We start from the raw sequence: 16,242 nt of genomic DNA on the forward strand, positions 1-16,242 counted from the left end.
CTCCTGCTGTGCGTCCTGGTTCCTAACAGGCCATGAACCAGTACTAAGCCGCGGCCCTGGGGGTTGGGGACCCCAATCTTACAGTACAATATTCCCATGCAGAAACATAGACTGACCCTCTACTCATGGTCTTAAATACACGTACCTCAGAAAAAACTTCATAGTTATCTTGCATTAATAGTGAATATTGCTTGTTGAGGTTATTTTTAAGTACCCCATGATTTTTTGCCCTTGTAAATACTATCCTTTTGACCGTTTTTTTCCCAACTGGTTACTGCCCTTACATAGAAATTTATTTTTATAAATTCCCATTATAACCAACTGCCTTACTAAACTCGTCCTAACATTGTGAGCTGATGTTATTAAAATTTTCAAGCTATCCCATTATTTGCAAATATAATAATTAGCCTCCTTTATAATGTTTATAGCTCATTTCTTTTTCTTCTTTTATCACACTGGTTAGGACACTGTAAACGCTGTTTGTTGACAGCAGCAATAACAGAAATCCTTACTTTTTCTGCATTTAACAATGCCGTTCCTGTCTGCGATGGGAAGGCCTCTTGTGTCTGACTGCTGAGGATAATGCCAGCTCTCTTCCCAGAGTTGTATTCTTTTTATTCCTCAAACACATCCTTCCTTGTGCTGCATTCAACGAAACAGCAGTGGCTCACTGTTTCCCTCTCCACACTGATAATATTTTTCTCAGTGACTGTCACTATTTCAGTCAAAAGTTGTCTGTATTCCAGATCATCCAATAGTTGATTTCAAGGGGAACAAATAGGTTTTTTTTTTTTGTGGTCGTTTTTCTTTTTATTACCTTGGCAGAGGAAAGGCTGATGACCAGTTGATCTTTCTCGTTGGTTACGATCTCGGTGATGCTGAACATGTGCCCCACCAGCTTTCCCACCGGCTTGGTGCTGATATTGGGGTGCCACAGCCGGAGCACTTTATCATCTCCTGAAAAGGACGTGAATGGTTGATTACTTTATTACGGATACAGGAGGTCGCAGTTTAAAGAGTCTGTGTCTCCCATGTTCCCCATCCCAGCCCCTGACTCTGTAAGTTCAGTCCATATATATGAGCATAAAGTACTAGTCCTTCCCTGTCTGCCATGGCCCTGAGCATAATGCCCCCAAAGTCTACCCATGTTGTCACAAAGGGCAAGATTTCCCTCTTTCTCGTGGCTGGATGACTTTCCACTGTATATGATGTATCACCACATCTTATCCATTCACGTGTTGACAGACACCTTGTTTCCATGTCGTGGCGGTTGTGAATAACGCTGCAATGAACGTGGGGTGCAGATGTCTCTTGGAGATGTTGGTCAGAGGCTACAAACTTGCACTTATAAGGTAAATAAAGTCTGAGCATCTAATGTACGGAAGGGTGATTGTAGTTAATAATACCATATTATGAACTTCACAGTTGCCAAGAGAGTTGATCTTAAATATTTTCACCGTAAAAAGAATGGTCATTGTGTGACGCGATGGAGGTGTCAGCTGAAACTTTGGTGGTAATCATCGTGCAAATATAAAAGTGTAGCAGATCCGTAAGCTGTACAACTGAAACTTACACAATGTTATATGTCAATCACGCGTCAGTAAAGATGGAAGAAAAAGTCCGTCTCTCACTCAATCACATCCTTATCTTCCTTCTAACAGCAAATCCCAGTCTGTTTCTTCCAGGATGCAGCCTGGGACTTGCTAAGAGGCTGCTAGCCTTGTTTGCGTGTGCTGCTTCTCATCAGAGTTGTTTTGTAAATAATTGTATTTACACATACACATGTGAATTCCCATAAATATTTGATGAGTCCTTTTCTTGATTCAGTCCTTTCCTACCCATTCATGCATTATGTATTATTTATTCTTTATTTCCTTCCCCAAAGCATTTAAGGCAGCTGTTCTTTTGTTTTCACATTCTTAAATTATGCAAAAATTATAATGAGAGGAAATCAAAGGAAGAGGGAAATTGCACATAATTTATACCATTGTATCAAATCAACTGTTTTCATATTTCCATCCTCCTTTCTAACATATATGTCCATAAGCAAATATAATTTATATGTAGGTAGTATCATAGCATAATTACTGTTTCCTAATAGTTAAAGCCATTCAGGTATATAGTAAAAGGCTTATATGGTATGGAAGAGTATAATTTTTCACTAAAAAAAATCTTCTTTTCCTCCCATAATGTCCAGTTTCACTCCCAATAGAAACCCACTGTTAATCTTTTTCTCTCTTACAAAAGACTGTTTTTAGAGTTAAGAATGGCACTTTTCCATTCATATTTAAATACTTTAAATTAGGAAGATTACCATTTCTCAACACCAACGACAAATCACCTTCACTAATTTTTATCTTTGATGCACACCTAAAAAATGTGTCATAAATGTTGGCCAAATGCCAAAATCACTGTTTTCATATGAATTTTTACCAGGAAATTACAGCATGCAGTATTGAATGCACGGAGACACAGACCAAATTAAAGTGTTGTAGAGCAGATTTGTCATTTTGTTATCATGTGTAGATTGGAGGGATGATTGCCTTCTTTTTCCTTCCAGCTTTATGGAGATATAATTGGCATATAACATAGTGTAAGTGCAAGAAAATAAAATTCTGTTGTTTGAGCCACTCATTCCAAGTCCGTGATATTTTGTTAAGGCAGCCAGGGCTGACCAGGACAGCAGCCAAAATATTTTAAGGGCTAGTGTCCATGTGTAAGTGGGATATTTTATTAAATTGAGAACTTCCACAGTAACCTTATTAACAGCAGGAAGAAAAAATGTCTTGAGAAATTACTGTATGTTTGGCATTTTGCTAATTGTTGAGTATACCATAGAATTCTATATATTGACTCTACCAAAAGTCTACTTTTTCAGAAGCCTCCCCCAAAAGCCTCTTCTGATTACCTTCCCCAGCCTCAGATCACATTCAGATTTCTTCCATGTTGTTAGGATGTTTTCTTCAGATTTTTTAAAAAAGCATGAATTCCATTCAATTTTAGTTGTTTGCTTCCATATATCTTACCCATTCTCTAGTATTTCTCATTATAGCAGTGCTTGACAAATAGTGAGTGTTTGATACTCGATTGTCTAATAAATTAGTTGGCTAGCAGAGTCACTTATGGAGTGGTTAAGAATATGTATTTTAAGTGAATGTGCCTCAACTTCAGACCTGGCTCTCTCACTTACTGGCTTTATTAAGTCGCTGACGTTGAGTCGCTTACTGACTTTGGGTAAGTGGCTTTATTATGCTGTGTCTAAGTTTCCTTATCGGTGTAAAGGGGATACATGGAACTGTGTCATAGCTTTATTGTGAAGATTAGGTGGATCATACATGTGTAACTTTTTAATTTTTAAAATTGATTTTAGAAAGAGAGGAGGAAAAAGAGAGAAAAACAATGATTTGTTGTTCCACTTATTGATGCGTTCATTGGTTGATTCTTGTCTGTGTCCTGACTGGGAATTGAACCTGCAATCTTGGCTACTGGGATGGCACGCTAACCAACTGAGCAACCCGGCCAGGGCCATACATGTGTAACTCTGGGCAGTTTCTGGACTGTGAACTGACTATTGCTACTACTGCTACTACTATTATTCTAAGTCCCTGCCATGTACAATTCATTTTGAAATGTTTGAGGTGGGGGACAGACAGAAGGCGAATTGGGACACAGATGAATGAAGCATGGTCCCTGCTCTTGAGAGTTGGTAATCGGGTGGTAGTACGGCAAGGATGAAAGACATGCAGGTAAAGTAAAAATTCATAGAAAAGATATCGAATCTGAAGATAGAACATGGGACTATAAATAATACATTATGGTTCATGAGGGGTTGATTTCTTGTATCTTTGTTATTTTCCATTCACTTCCTTTTATCTGTTGTTAAACCAGGATTTCAATAAGGCCACCCATACAAGACAGGATTTCTTTCCTTTAGCGAGCTCTTATTTCTGTTAGTGAGTCACTTGACTGAAATGCATCACTCTGATGAGATGAGGGGGCTCCGTTGAGAGAGAAAAGCAAAGGAGGGAGAGCCTGGGGTGAACTAGATTACTGACTCCAAGGACAGGGGCTGGAACAAAGAGAACTCAGTCAAGCTCAAGTCCCCCAGCTAACCAGCTGTGTGAGTTGTGGCAAATCACTTTCCTTACTGGGACCTCATTTCCTTTTCTGTGAAATTTTGATCCCCGAGATTCCTTCTAGCCCTAAAGTTTTATGATTGTGAGAGTAGACAGCAATCGGAAATTTGTTGCGGCAATGGGAGACACTCCAGATTAGCAGTTACACAATTCAGACTGAACAATTTCTGTTCTGCAGTATCTTGCCTGCATTTGCTTTTCACTGGCTGTGGCCAAGAAGTGTCCCAAGACAGTGCTCAGGCATGTTCAGAATCCCAAGGCTCAGGCCCACGGATAGTTCTGGATAATGTTGGCTGGAGAAGCTCTGAAATGGGCAAGGTGGCCAGGCTATCCCCAGGAGAAAACCTGATTTGCTTTCCTATCGCACGAAGAAAGAACCAGCTGAGGACTGCCACCTCGAAACTGCCCAGGACTCTTAACCTAAGGGCTACCTATGTCCAGCGTGCATTGCAAAGGAAACCCAATGTCCCAGAGGCTTTCTGCTGTCTACTGCCAGTGGTCCTCCAGCCCTGCTTGCTTTCTGTCTGTAGTAAGAGAATCCATACACAGTGTGTGCGGGGTGGCTTTCTGCAGCCAGAGTAAGCAGAGAGGAACATGATGCTAAGCTGTAAACGCCTACGGTGTTCCATCTGTGATGGTGATGCTGCTGCTGCTGCTGCTGATGATGATGACGATGTGTTGGCTCATGCTCCACTTTGCGTGAGCCATTTAGAAACATGTCCTATTTGTACTATTAGGTTTTGAATTCTTAAGGTTAGAAATACAACTCGATCTTTATGAGCTTTATAATGCCTCATCCCTAGCAGCTGTGCAATCAGTGTTTCTGGAATGAAACATTAACAAATGCATGCAGAGCCCCCAAGGAATCTTGCATGGCAGAGAATTGTTTCTATACACTGGACCTTCCAAACTAGGAGTTCAGTTCCTAAAATGGCCAATACATACAACTATTGAATAAAGAATTCTTGATGGTCACCAATATAATGCTCAGGAAATTGGCTTTTTAAAAAAAATTTTTTTAATACCTTGCTCCAGTTTGGCTTCTTGCTCTTTTCTCTTTTCCCAACAAATGCTTCTGTTGTTTTTTCAAGTTCATCAAATGTCTACAACTGTATGGAAACTCTGTGACTATGTTACTTAAGTAGAAACCCTCTGTGCGACGCGAACTGTTCTCTTACCTCCGGTGACAATGACATTTGCTTTTACACAGTAACAAAAGCTGTTTGCTCCTCTTGGCATGGAAAACTCTCTGACAGGCCTGGGACACACAAATCCGAGGTAAAACACATGTTTTCCCGTGTGAAGCTAATTCTAGTTTATAAAGAGACTGTATTCAATAGGTTCATTTCTCTGTTGGTTATAAATCCATTTACCCACAGGAAATATTGTAAGTAATTATTAAATCCTTACTGACTCACAGAGTTTATTTACTCCATCATGTGGTAATATTAGCACAACATTTTGTATTGTTTCTACTTAATAAAAACTATCTGGAGGGAAGGGGGCTGAGTGAAAAAGGGGAGGGGGTTATAGAATAAACAATTAAAAACATTTTTTAAAAAAGAAAAAGGTGAGGGGATTGAGAAGTACAAATTGGTAGTTACGAAACAGTCATGGGGATGCAAAGAACAGCATAGGGAATACAATCGGTAATATTGTAACAACTATACGAGGTGCCACGTGGGCACTGGAAATATCAGGACGATCACTTTGGAAAGTATGTGATTGTCCAACCACTATGCTGTATACTTGAAACTAAAACAAAGTAATACTGAATATAAACCATAACTAAAAAATAAAATGTAAAGGAGAAGACATCTAAAAAGGAATACAGACCTCTGCCTTGGCGTGGTGGTTGTACTGGGGGGGAGGATGGGCAGAGACAACATGTCTCAGGCCCTACAGGACACGGGTGGCTAAGTGTGTGCATCGGTAGCACGCACGCCAGGAACACATTTGGACACTCTCGCCACTCTCACCCCCCACATCCAACCTGCTATCAAGTCCTGTGGACTTTGCCTCTAAAGCCTATCTGAAATCTCACCATTTCTCCCTATTCCCACTGCAGTGTCTTGGTTCAATCCCCTGTCACCGGATCTATTGCAATGAAGGGCTAATTTCTCAGCTGCCACAATGGCCCATTCTCCTCTCTGCATCCCCACCCCATTCCCAGCATTGTTATGCTGCAGCCAGAGTGCTGTGCAGAACGTGAATTCGATTTCACCCCTTCTCTCCAGTGCCTTTCCAGAGTGGTAAGGAGAGCCCTGTTCCTTCAGCTGGCTTACCTAGCCCACCTGGCTCACCTGGCCCAGGCGGTCCCTGTCACCTTTCTGGGCTCACCTCATGCCCTCTTCCCTGCACTTTGTGATCCAGCCGCCCTGTTCTCATCCGCCTCCTCTCTGGCTGCGCTGAGCTTTTCCCTCCTCAAGAGCTTCTGTGCTTGTTCTTCCTCCCAGATCCGAACCACGTTAAAACCACACTCCTGCAGGTGTTACTTCCTCAGAAAGGCCATTCCCGAACTCCACCCTCCTGCCCCTGCTGCCTCAATAATGTGTTGTGTTATTTTCTCTCCTAGTACCGTGTTCTTTCCCCTTAAGGCATATGGCAGCTTTCATATAACCTTGCGTAGATGTGGGCTCGTGTTGCCTGTCCTGTAACCAAACAGGTTGTGGATACTGTGGGCCTTGAACATGAAAAGCTCCCAATAAATATTTGTTTGAATACCTTTAAGGGACAAATACCTAGTTAACAATACTACTTTCCCTTCAGATTTTAAAAAAATTTGGAAAGTTACCTCCAAATTTTTGCCTGGGAAAACTTGATATAATAGCACTTTTGCAAAAGAAACATTTTGCAACCATTTTTTCAAAATGGGGGGACCCCAAAACACATTGCTATCAAAAGACCCTGCCTGAATGATAGCAAGCTTCGTCTTGGTTCTCCCTGCTGCTGCTGTGTGTGTGAGCTGCGACCTGGAGGGGGAAGCAGGTCAGCAGCTGAAAGGTAAGGAGGTGACTGCACAAGGGCACGTGGTACATGATTGGGCTGTTTAGTGAAAGCTAGATGATGCCAGGTAGGCGTTCCAGGTGGATCCCGCTCTCACTAAGAACAAGGCCACTCACTGAGCAAGCAGCGTGTCCTTCTATCTTTTCTCGCTTTGGACACGGGGGTGGTTGGCGGGAGTGAGGGCAGGGGACAAGGAAGAAGGCATTGCCATTGTCTCCTTGATGACGTGAAGGAGAATTTCAGGGTGCTTCGGTAAAGGTATTTTTTTGAGTGGTCCTCAATGTGAATTATCCTCTGTCATTGAGCTATACTGGTCCATTCCCAAGGGAGGGAGTCATAGAAAACTCTAGATCAGGAGTTGGCAAACTTTTTCTTTAAGGGACCAGAGAGTAAATATTTTAGACTTAGTGATACAGTTTTTATAACTACCCAACTCTGCCATTGTACAAAAAAACAGCCATAAATAATACATAAATGGGAAAGCATGGCTGTGTTCCCACAATCTTTGCAAGCGATAAAATTTGAATTTCATGTAATTTTCTTGGGTCATGGTATGTTACTTTTCTTTAATTTTCCCAACCATTTAAAAACTGTAAAAATTATTCTTTGTTAGCAGATATTACAAAAACGCATGGTCCACTGGACTTGCCCCCCACCCCCAGATCTTCTAACACCTATTCTAGACGTGGCGACACAAAGCCCAAACCAGCACAGGTCTATGATAGCGCCACCTGTTCACCACGGGATTCAACTTCTTTCTTTAGATGCTTTTCAGTGTGTCATTAAAGAAACAAAAAGAGGAATTTACACTTGTTGAGAACAGTGGGCCAGATGTGAAGTCAGACCCGTTCTGTGAGTTAACTCAGGTGACTTTTATAAGATTATCAGGGAGAATATTCATTCCCACTTGGAGATGGAAAAATTGAGATGAAGACGGTAAAGGTTACAAAGCCAGTGAGTTCGGGGACAGAAACCAGCTACGTCTGGCTTCACAGGAACCCTACTGATGGCCACAAAATTGTAAGTATACAATTCAGTTATTTTTAATAAACTTACAGAGTTGCATAACAACCACCCCACTAAGTCTCAGAACATTTCCATCACCCCAGAAAGTTCCCTTTGCCCTCTTGGGACCCCTGCCCCCGGCATCACCACTCCTAGTGGTGTCTCTTCCTGATCTACTTCCTGTCTCTATGCATTTGCCTTTTCTGGACATTTTATGTAAATAAAATCATGAACATAAGGTTTTTGAGATTTATCCACATTGTAGCATGTATCTCAATGCATTTTAAAAACTGAGAATTAACATACAATAACTGAGAGTTACTATATATTCCAATAATATACTATTACCGCATGTTAATATAACTATTACTACATAGTTGCTACATAGTAAGAGGTATTAATAAATATTTAACCATGTTACTCAAGTGCCCCTGCCTGTAAGAAAGCCCCTTTGTGCACGTAGTGTACGTGGAACGTGAGGATTGAGCTGCGCATCCTCACAGGCCAATTGACTTGCAAGAAGGATGTTAAAAGTACACAGATCAGAGCACTACTCAGTTCTACCAATAGAACTGTATTTGGAACATGAAGTTATGCGTGCACCTGTGTTTATTTATTCCAACAGATTATGGCAACAAACAACAAGGTGTTGCCAGGAGGACCCATTGTGTCAAGATTTGCATGAATAGCTTCAATTTGTTTTCCTGAAAATCTAATCTTGTCAAGCAGGTGGAATAATTAACATCTGATGTTTCTAAAACCCCATTTGAAAGCTCCAAGGCTGCCATGGGTTTATGAATGGTTAACAGTGGGAGGCGCACTCCCTCTCAGGAGCATGCCCGGCCTTTCCCTTCCTCCCTCCCTCCCCCTGCCTGTTACCTCGGCCCTTCTCTCTCCTAGGCTCCCAGGGCCCTTCTGCTGCCTCTGAAACGTGTTTCCCGAGCCTAGGCAGCCCAGCTGGCTCACTTCTACTACGTCTGTAACCTTCTCAATAAACTTTCTCTTGTAATTTGAAAAAAAAATAAAAAGAAATGAAAAAGCCCGAAAGGCACAGAATATGCATGTATATAAACTATTGTACTCACGAATTATCCTCAAGTTTCTTCAAGGATTCCAAGACTAAGGAGTGGACGCTGTCTAAGGAGCAGGACCCGAAGCAGTTCAGGGTCGGGATGTATCTAACTTTCATGACCCAGTCATTGTGCAGCTTCCTTTTAACACTGGGGATTAGGAGGGGAAAAAGGAGGGGGTTTATGTTGGAATGCCAGATGCACAAACACATCGTGTTGAGTGTCTATTTGGCATTTCAACGTGACTTTAACCAACCGCAACTCTGAACTGAGGAAAAGCCTGCATGCATGATACCATCCTGTGTATCCACCACTTTTAAGTGTTTTAACTAAATTTTCCTAACCTTGTTTATTTAAAATGGAAAAATCAAAGATTGTCAGCAAATTTTGAGCTACAGAGTCAGAATTTTCAAAACTATATAAAAGAATCTCAGTCCAATATTGGTACTCTCTCCTTTACTGAAAAGAATTCTGGTCATCCAAATGAAGAACTTTGTTTCATATTGTTTTTATCTTACCTGAGTCAATTCATTTTTATATGTTTCAGTGAATACTGATCACTTAAATCAGTCATTCCCCTGTTGTTGGACACCAGATATTTTACTACTAGAAATAAGACTGTGATAGCCATGCTAATATCTTTCACCGCACGAGGGTCTCAGGTCCCAGGGCAACTGTAATCTCTTCCAATTTTTTAAGTGAGGAATTATGTCTGATTTTATTTCTTTGATTAATAGGACACATTTAATGCAAAGTTTGTTTTTCTGCATATAAGAGAAATATATGTCTTCCTCTAAAATCTTTGGAGACACTGCAAGTGTAAAGACGACGATGAAAGTACTTACAACCTTATCAGCTGGAGGCCAGTTTTGTTAGCATTTCTGCCCAATGAGCATTTGGAAACGTTTATTGACAGTTTGTACTGTGTGCACAGGGGTGTGAATGATCTGTTCACGACCTTTGCCCATTTCTCTCTGGGCGGAACTATTGTTTCTTTAACCGAATTCTAACACCTGTTAAATAGACTATCAGTCCATTGTCTGTCGTATCTGTTATAAATATTTATTCCAGTTTATTTGCTTTAAAAATGTTATCTTTTGATGCCCAAAAGTTTTATCGTGTGTAGAGTCGAATCTATCAAAATTTTTCTTTGAATTTCATATCTATTGCTTTTGGCCAGACTCTTCTTTCATAAAATAGTAAATAGATACATACATCTTTTATAGTTTTTCACAAGTTCATTTTTTATTTTGCCTCTTAATTTATTCAAGTACCTATACATTTTAATTGTCAATAGTGCTTAGAATAGGAATTTTAGTTACTAATTTTCCTGGGTGTCTTCCCTTTCTATTGGAAGTTCCTTGAGGCAAGAGGCCTTTCTCTTCAGTCTTATGTTTCAAACCTTTACCATGTGGTCTGACTCATCGTTTCTCCTCCATAAATACTTGAACGATGTCTGTGTTAAAACAATTGGACTCCCCGTGTACTCACTTACCTTTTAAAGTTCTTTGAGTCTAAGACCTGATTTTGTAATTTCTTTTTGGACTTTGCCTGCTTCAATCCAAAGTCATCGCTCTGGACTGTGAATTTGTTCACAAAGCCGCCATCGTCCCCCAGGAGGATGTCATCTCGGCAGAGCTGGTCAGGCAAGGACACGACACACACGCAGAGGAGGCAGTGGTCCATGGGCTTTATGACGAAATAGTTTTCCTAGGAACAGAAGGGTGCTTTTCATAAGTTATTACATTGCTCCAAAGATCTCAACATTAAACTTAAATACTGTCCCTGTTAATTTTGTAAAGATTTGAGTTAGTTGTTTTTAGAGAGAGGGGAAGGGAGGGAGAGAGGCAGGGAGACAAACATCAATGTGTGGTTGCTTCTTGCAGGTGCCCAGACTGGGGACCCACCACCCAGGCATGTGCCCTGACCAGAAATTGAACCAGTGACTTTTTGGTTTGCAGACGACACTCAACCTACTAAGCCACACCAGTCAGGGCTGTTCCTATTATTTGATCAATGTTTGACTTTTGATATTTCATATTTTAGGTCTTCCCACAGTGTTGAAGGAGCTTGAGGGGAAAAAGAAACCAAGTTAATCAAGTAGAAGTTAATGAACACTCACTGTGAGCCCTACATTGTGTTTTGGGCTGTTTTGTGGGGAAAGGGGTAAGGTACCGACTTCTGGCTCAGTAGTGATGAGATTTTTCTGATGGAATATCATGACTGTCCCTTTCTTCGATTTATAAGGCAATATCAACAGGAAGCATAAAAAGGTATAGGCATTAAAACAGTATTGACATAAAATTGGGTGGTAAAAAGGAAACTCAAGGATTCAAGTCCCAAATATTTCACAAGGAGCTATCAGGAGAAAACTGTCTTCAGACTTAAGTTTATTCAGAAATATTCAGCAAGCGTTTGGCCAGTTGACAGTACTGCTGAACTGGGCTCCCTACACTGTACAGCTATCACTCTCCTGGAACTCAGTCTCTACCTGAGATAGAAAAAATAAATATTAAAAACATTTAATTTGTTTTGTTCCCATTAGAATGAGTGGGACTTGAACATATTGAGAGGTTCTTTCAGTCATTCAACAAACACTTTTGGAGCATCTGTGGCATGCCGAGAACTACTGTAGGCCCTTGGCTGGACAAGGAGGAGCAAGACAGGTTCTTGACTTTGTGGAGCTCCCCTTGCAGTGGGGGAAGACAGAAGAATAAAACAGATCATTGCGCATAACGGAAGTCAGTTAAGGAAATAAACCACAGTGCCGGACTGAAGAGTCACCAAGGGGCCACTTTGGGTCCCATGGGCAGGGGAGGTGACCTTTGACCTGGGACCTGAGTTGATGGAGGGAAAGATTGAGAGGAGGTTAAAAGGAAGGAGACTAGAAGGAGTGATTAATGATTGTACTTCTGCTCCAGTAGTTTTTAAAAAATTTTTTTTGCCAGAATTAAGCATTTGATTTGAATAATTTTCTTACCACACAAAGCTGAACTGGAGAGAATAACTTTGAACTTGATAACATGAGCATAGGCAAAAAGCTAATATTTGGATTTAGAGAAAGGCATGGAAGGAAGGAAGGAATTAGCCTCTACTAAAAAGAAACAATCAAATAACCCCCAATGAATATATACTAAGTGGAAAATATTAATAGTAATATTAATGCTGGACTTGATTATCCACTTAAACCCCTCGTTTTACAGATGGACAAAGGGTGGTGCTCACATCCCACCGGCATGGAAAAGACAGTCTCACTTCTTTGCGTACTTCTCCGATACAGTACCTGGCTGGACCCTTGAGCTTTATAATCCCAGACAATAATGGTTCTTTCCGTAGTGGCAACAATTCGTTTCAGCTGTGGCAGGTAATCACATCCTGTAATCCAGGAGGTATCCTGATAGAAAAGCATAGATTGGAGGGGGGATATATGTTGTGTTTTGTCCTATCATACAGTGATGGTTACTAAAAAACAGGTTAGTTACATTAAAGGCCCCATTTTGCCCCCTTATTTGAAGAAGAGCCTCCCAACGTCTCTTCTGTGAGGTCTTGAGAGGGGGCTGTCACCTTTCTCCCTCACCCTGAGTTTCTCAGACCACCGGCTGGAGAGTCGTGGAGCTGGCTCCTGGCACCGCTCTGGGTGCACATAGCAGCCAGGGGAGCAGCCATCTTTGTGCCCTGTTCACTTAGGTGAGATTGCTTCTTCACAGGGACAGGCAGGGACACCGGATGAATCACGGCCTCTGGCCCTGTAGCCATGCTTAGCAGTTTTAGCTAGAAATGACCTCGTGGTCACTGGTCAATGATCAAGTTCAGGCCAATGAGTTTGTGTCTTGCCTAAAGTCACCAAGGCAGCACGGGTAGGAACAGTAATACCCAGGACATCCCACGACGGGGCAAGGAGAAGAGCTCCCCTTCGTGAGTGCCAGGAACTGCTGCGTGTGTTTCAGGCATGCCCCTGAACCTTCTGGAAAACACAGTGGGAATCTAACAGTTTTTTCCAGCCTTAAGAAATGAAGACTCAGAAGCATAGAGAAAAACCAGGCCCCTCCTCCGCAGTTCAGGGCACGGGGTGTCGGCAAGCAGGCTTTGGGAAAAGTCAAGGGTCTCCCCACCTCCTGAAGGCATGGCGGGATTCTGAGAGCAAGCCCCTGTGACTGGGCATCTGCCACTGGCTTACTTTTCCAACGAACAGCGTAGACTAAATAAATTCCAACACTGCACTCAAATTGCAATGCTCTTCTCAAGTTTTAAATAAAATGTTTTAAAATGATTTCTATTGGCTATTTCCTCGCTGTTCTCACACTTGGATTGTGTGCATTTTTTACATTCCTGAGTAGTGGGTGCTCAGAAGAACTCTGGTGAAGCTTTTAAATGGAAGCTTGCCAGAGTAATCATTTTCCGAGCAATTCTCTCCACAAAGCAAGACCTGGGTCCCTGCTGCTCAAGGTTTAGTTCTAGTCAATAACCCTAAATTTACAATCTAGGACACCGTGTGATTCTCAGAGCATTTTGCTGAGATTGGAATTAGTTCTGGGGGAACCATCACCACAGCCCTACGTTTGGCTTAATTAGGAATTCATACTTACGGTGATGTTGGTGCTGGTCTGCACTCTCATCTGTAAGCAAAGGAAGAGAACAGTGAAAGCTAGTTGGCTCTGCCACTGAAGGAGTGCATGCTGGCTCTTAGATGACACAGCATCTCCTGGGTTTAATCTCACTTGTCATTTCCACTTCCACCGCTCTCCTCCCTGTGTCCTCTGAAGCTGCCCGCTCTGTGGGTAATGCTCTGCTTGCTTTGGCTGAGGTTTCTGCTGCAGTGGCTTGTCTTGAAACCTGGAGACACCGTTCTCCGTCTTACGCTGACTAGTCATTTTGTCCCTCCTATTTGCCAACTGCCTTGCACTCCTTAGTGATTCAGAGCAAAGCAAAAAAATGGAAATGCAAGATAATACTAACAGCGATGGCAGAGTAGTTAGAAAGATAGTAAAGAGATTGCTGTAAGTATAGATTGATGGAGAAAACATTGCTCTAGTTGAGATTTAGCTCTCAACTTACTGAGACACTTAAGAACATTCTGTCCAGCGGGCTTCCCATTTTATTCAGTAAATACTGAATATCACGCCCTGGCGCTTGAGGATCATAGATTGGTTCCCTACAGGCTTAGGATATACACAAGCAGCCTCTTATACCCTTAAGGCATGTTAGTTAATTGTTTAGCTGAAGTATATTAATGACCTGGTTTCTTTGGGAGGCCCAGATACGTAGGAAATGGCTGCCCAGAAGGAATGGATTGTGTGAAAAGGAGAAAAATTACATCAGGGCGGTGACTAAAATTGCTAGGCACGGGCATCGCCAAGTGCCTTTCAGCTGAAGAGTTCACAAAAGCTGTTTCCTTTCTTTTAAACCAGGGATTTATTTATAGGCGGACAAATTTCTAAGGAAACTGGTGAGCAGAAAAAAGAACACTCATGGTTTCTCCTCTTCCCTTTCTCGAACTTCACCTTCAGCAGAAGTCACAAAAGTTCTCTTCTTTAAATGTTGATCTGAACTTTTAAAGTCTAGCTTTTTTGGCAGGAATTCCTATTAATGACATTGAAACTATCCATGATGAAGCTCTCTAGAGAGCACCAAGAAAATTCTTAAAAGTATTTATTCGACTTCAGATAGAGCCTAAATTATGGATTAAGGTGTTAAGCTATTTGCATTGTTGACTACCCGTTAATAAATTTTTCCTGTACCCACCCTACCAAATGTCTTTTCTCATAGAATGTGTCATCCTATTTGTGAGGCATGCAACATTCAAAATGCTATTTATCCCTGGTGTATTAAGTCTTCAAATAAGTGTTTAAGCAATCTTTTCTCTCCAGTTACAGTATCTTATAAGAAAGAAACGTGTTTGTGTGCTTGTGAGTATTTGTGTTCACCTGTAAGTGTGTGTGCGTGTGTGTGTATGAAAGACACGTATTTCTGCAAATATGATAATGCCACCTCACTTATTTCACATAATCCCGAACTATTTTATTATGAAGTTCATTATTTTCCTTCTTGTGTTTTTATGTAGATACCATCTCAATTCTATTTTTTGAGGAAATAAAGTTAAAAATGAGAAGAAAAATGACGTACTGCAGAAAGACATCAGGAAAGATGATTTCATTTGGTTTCCACATCGTTAGTTCATAACCCTAATTGCCAACATTCTCTGAGCATTTACATTGATGCCAGATACTTTATGTGTATTAACTTATTGAATCAACAGAGCTACCCAGGAAGGGAGGTTGTCTGGTTCTGAATGAGGAGGAATGCGGGCTTGGAGATAAATTGGTAACAGGCACAGCTGGGTGGGACCCAGGCCGCACACCCACACTCAGCCTCCGGCTGCAGGGCCTCTGCGGGCCGGGAGCCCCCTCCTTACTGAATCTGACAGCTGTACTGGAGATCACTGAAGGGCTGAAAATTAGTGTTGACATTTTAATCATCTGATGATTATTTTAATACACAGGATCCGGCAGAAGTAAAGCCTGCTTGAGTGTGGTTGGTAGGGTAATAATATGGGTGTAACAATTTATAGTTTTAATTTGAACATTTCACCTACAATGTGCTATGGTGTGCTTGAGTATGATATTGTTCTGTTACAGAATTATGTGTTTATGATTTTGTGATAAAAGATTTTATAATAAAAAGGGGCCATTATTTATTCTCGACCCTATTATAAAACTTGCCGTTCGCTGGGAATAAACTAGTAACTAGAATAATTTTTTGATATTTAACAGCAAACATTCACCTTGTATATTCATAGTGTAGTGTGATGTAGATTATGTCTCCATTAAAATCTCTCCTATTTTAAAAATAGAAGTCCAAAAGTATAAATTTAGAATGACATTAATGAGAACAATGTGTGACGTTTATATGGGAATTTATCGTTCTAAAGTGCTTCTACATTCATTATCTCATTTGCCCTTCACTACGGTTCTCTGAGGGAGCGAGGACTGGTCCTACTGTCCTCGTTTTACAGATGTAAAAAAAGA

The 16,242-nt window shown here is 41.2% G+C and overlaps 1 protein-coding gene across 1 annotated transcript in view; it reads right to left on the reverse strand.

Moving 5' to 3' along the window:
* The window catches only part of WDR64 (WD repeat domain 64), a 68,023-nt gene that overhangs the window by 37,532 nt on the left and 14,249 nt on the right, over positions 1-16,242 (reverse strand). Inside the window, exons 5-10 of the mRNA XM_045184555.2 lie at positions 13,804-13,833; positions 12,501-12,611; positions 10,713-10,927; positions 9,233-9,367; positions 5,315-5,394; positions 818-957 (exon numbers count right to left, since the gene is read on the reverse strand). Of these exons, the coding sequence (XP_045040490.2) occupies positions 818-957; positions 5,315-5,394; positions 9,233-9,367; positions 10,713-10,927; positions 12,501-12,611; positions 13,804-13,833 (711 nt within the window). The remainder of the gene's footprint in view (positions 1-817; positions 958-5,314; positions 5,395-9,232; positions 9,368-10,712; positions 10,928-12,500; positions 12,612-13,803; positions 13,834-16,242) is intronic.

This window comes from Desmodus rotundus, chromosome 10, assembly GCF_022682495.2.
Source record: "Desmodus rotundus isolate HL8 chromosome 10, HLdesRot8A.1, whole genome shotgun sequence".
Lineage (NCBI taxonomy): Eukaryota > Metazoa > Chordata > Mammalia > Chiroptera > Phyllostomidae > Desmodus > Desmodus rotundus.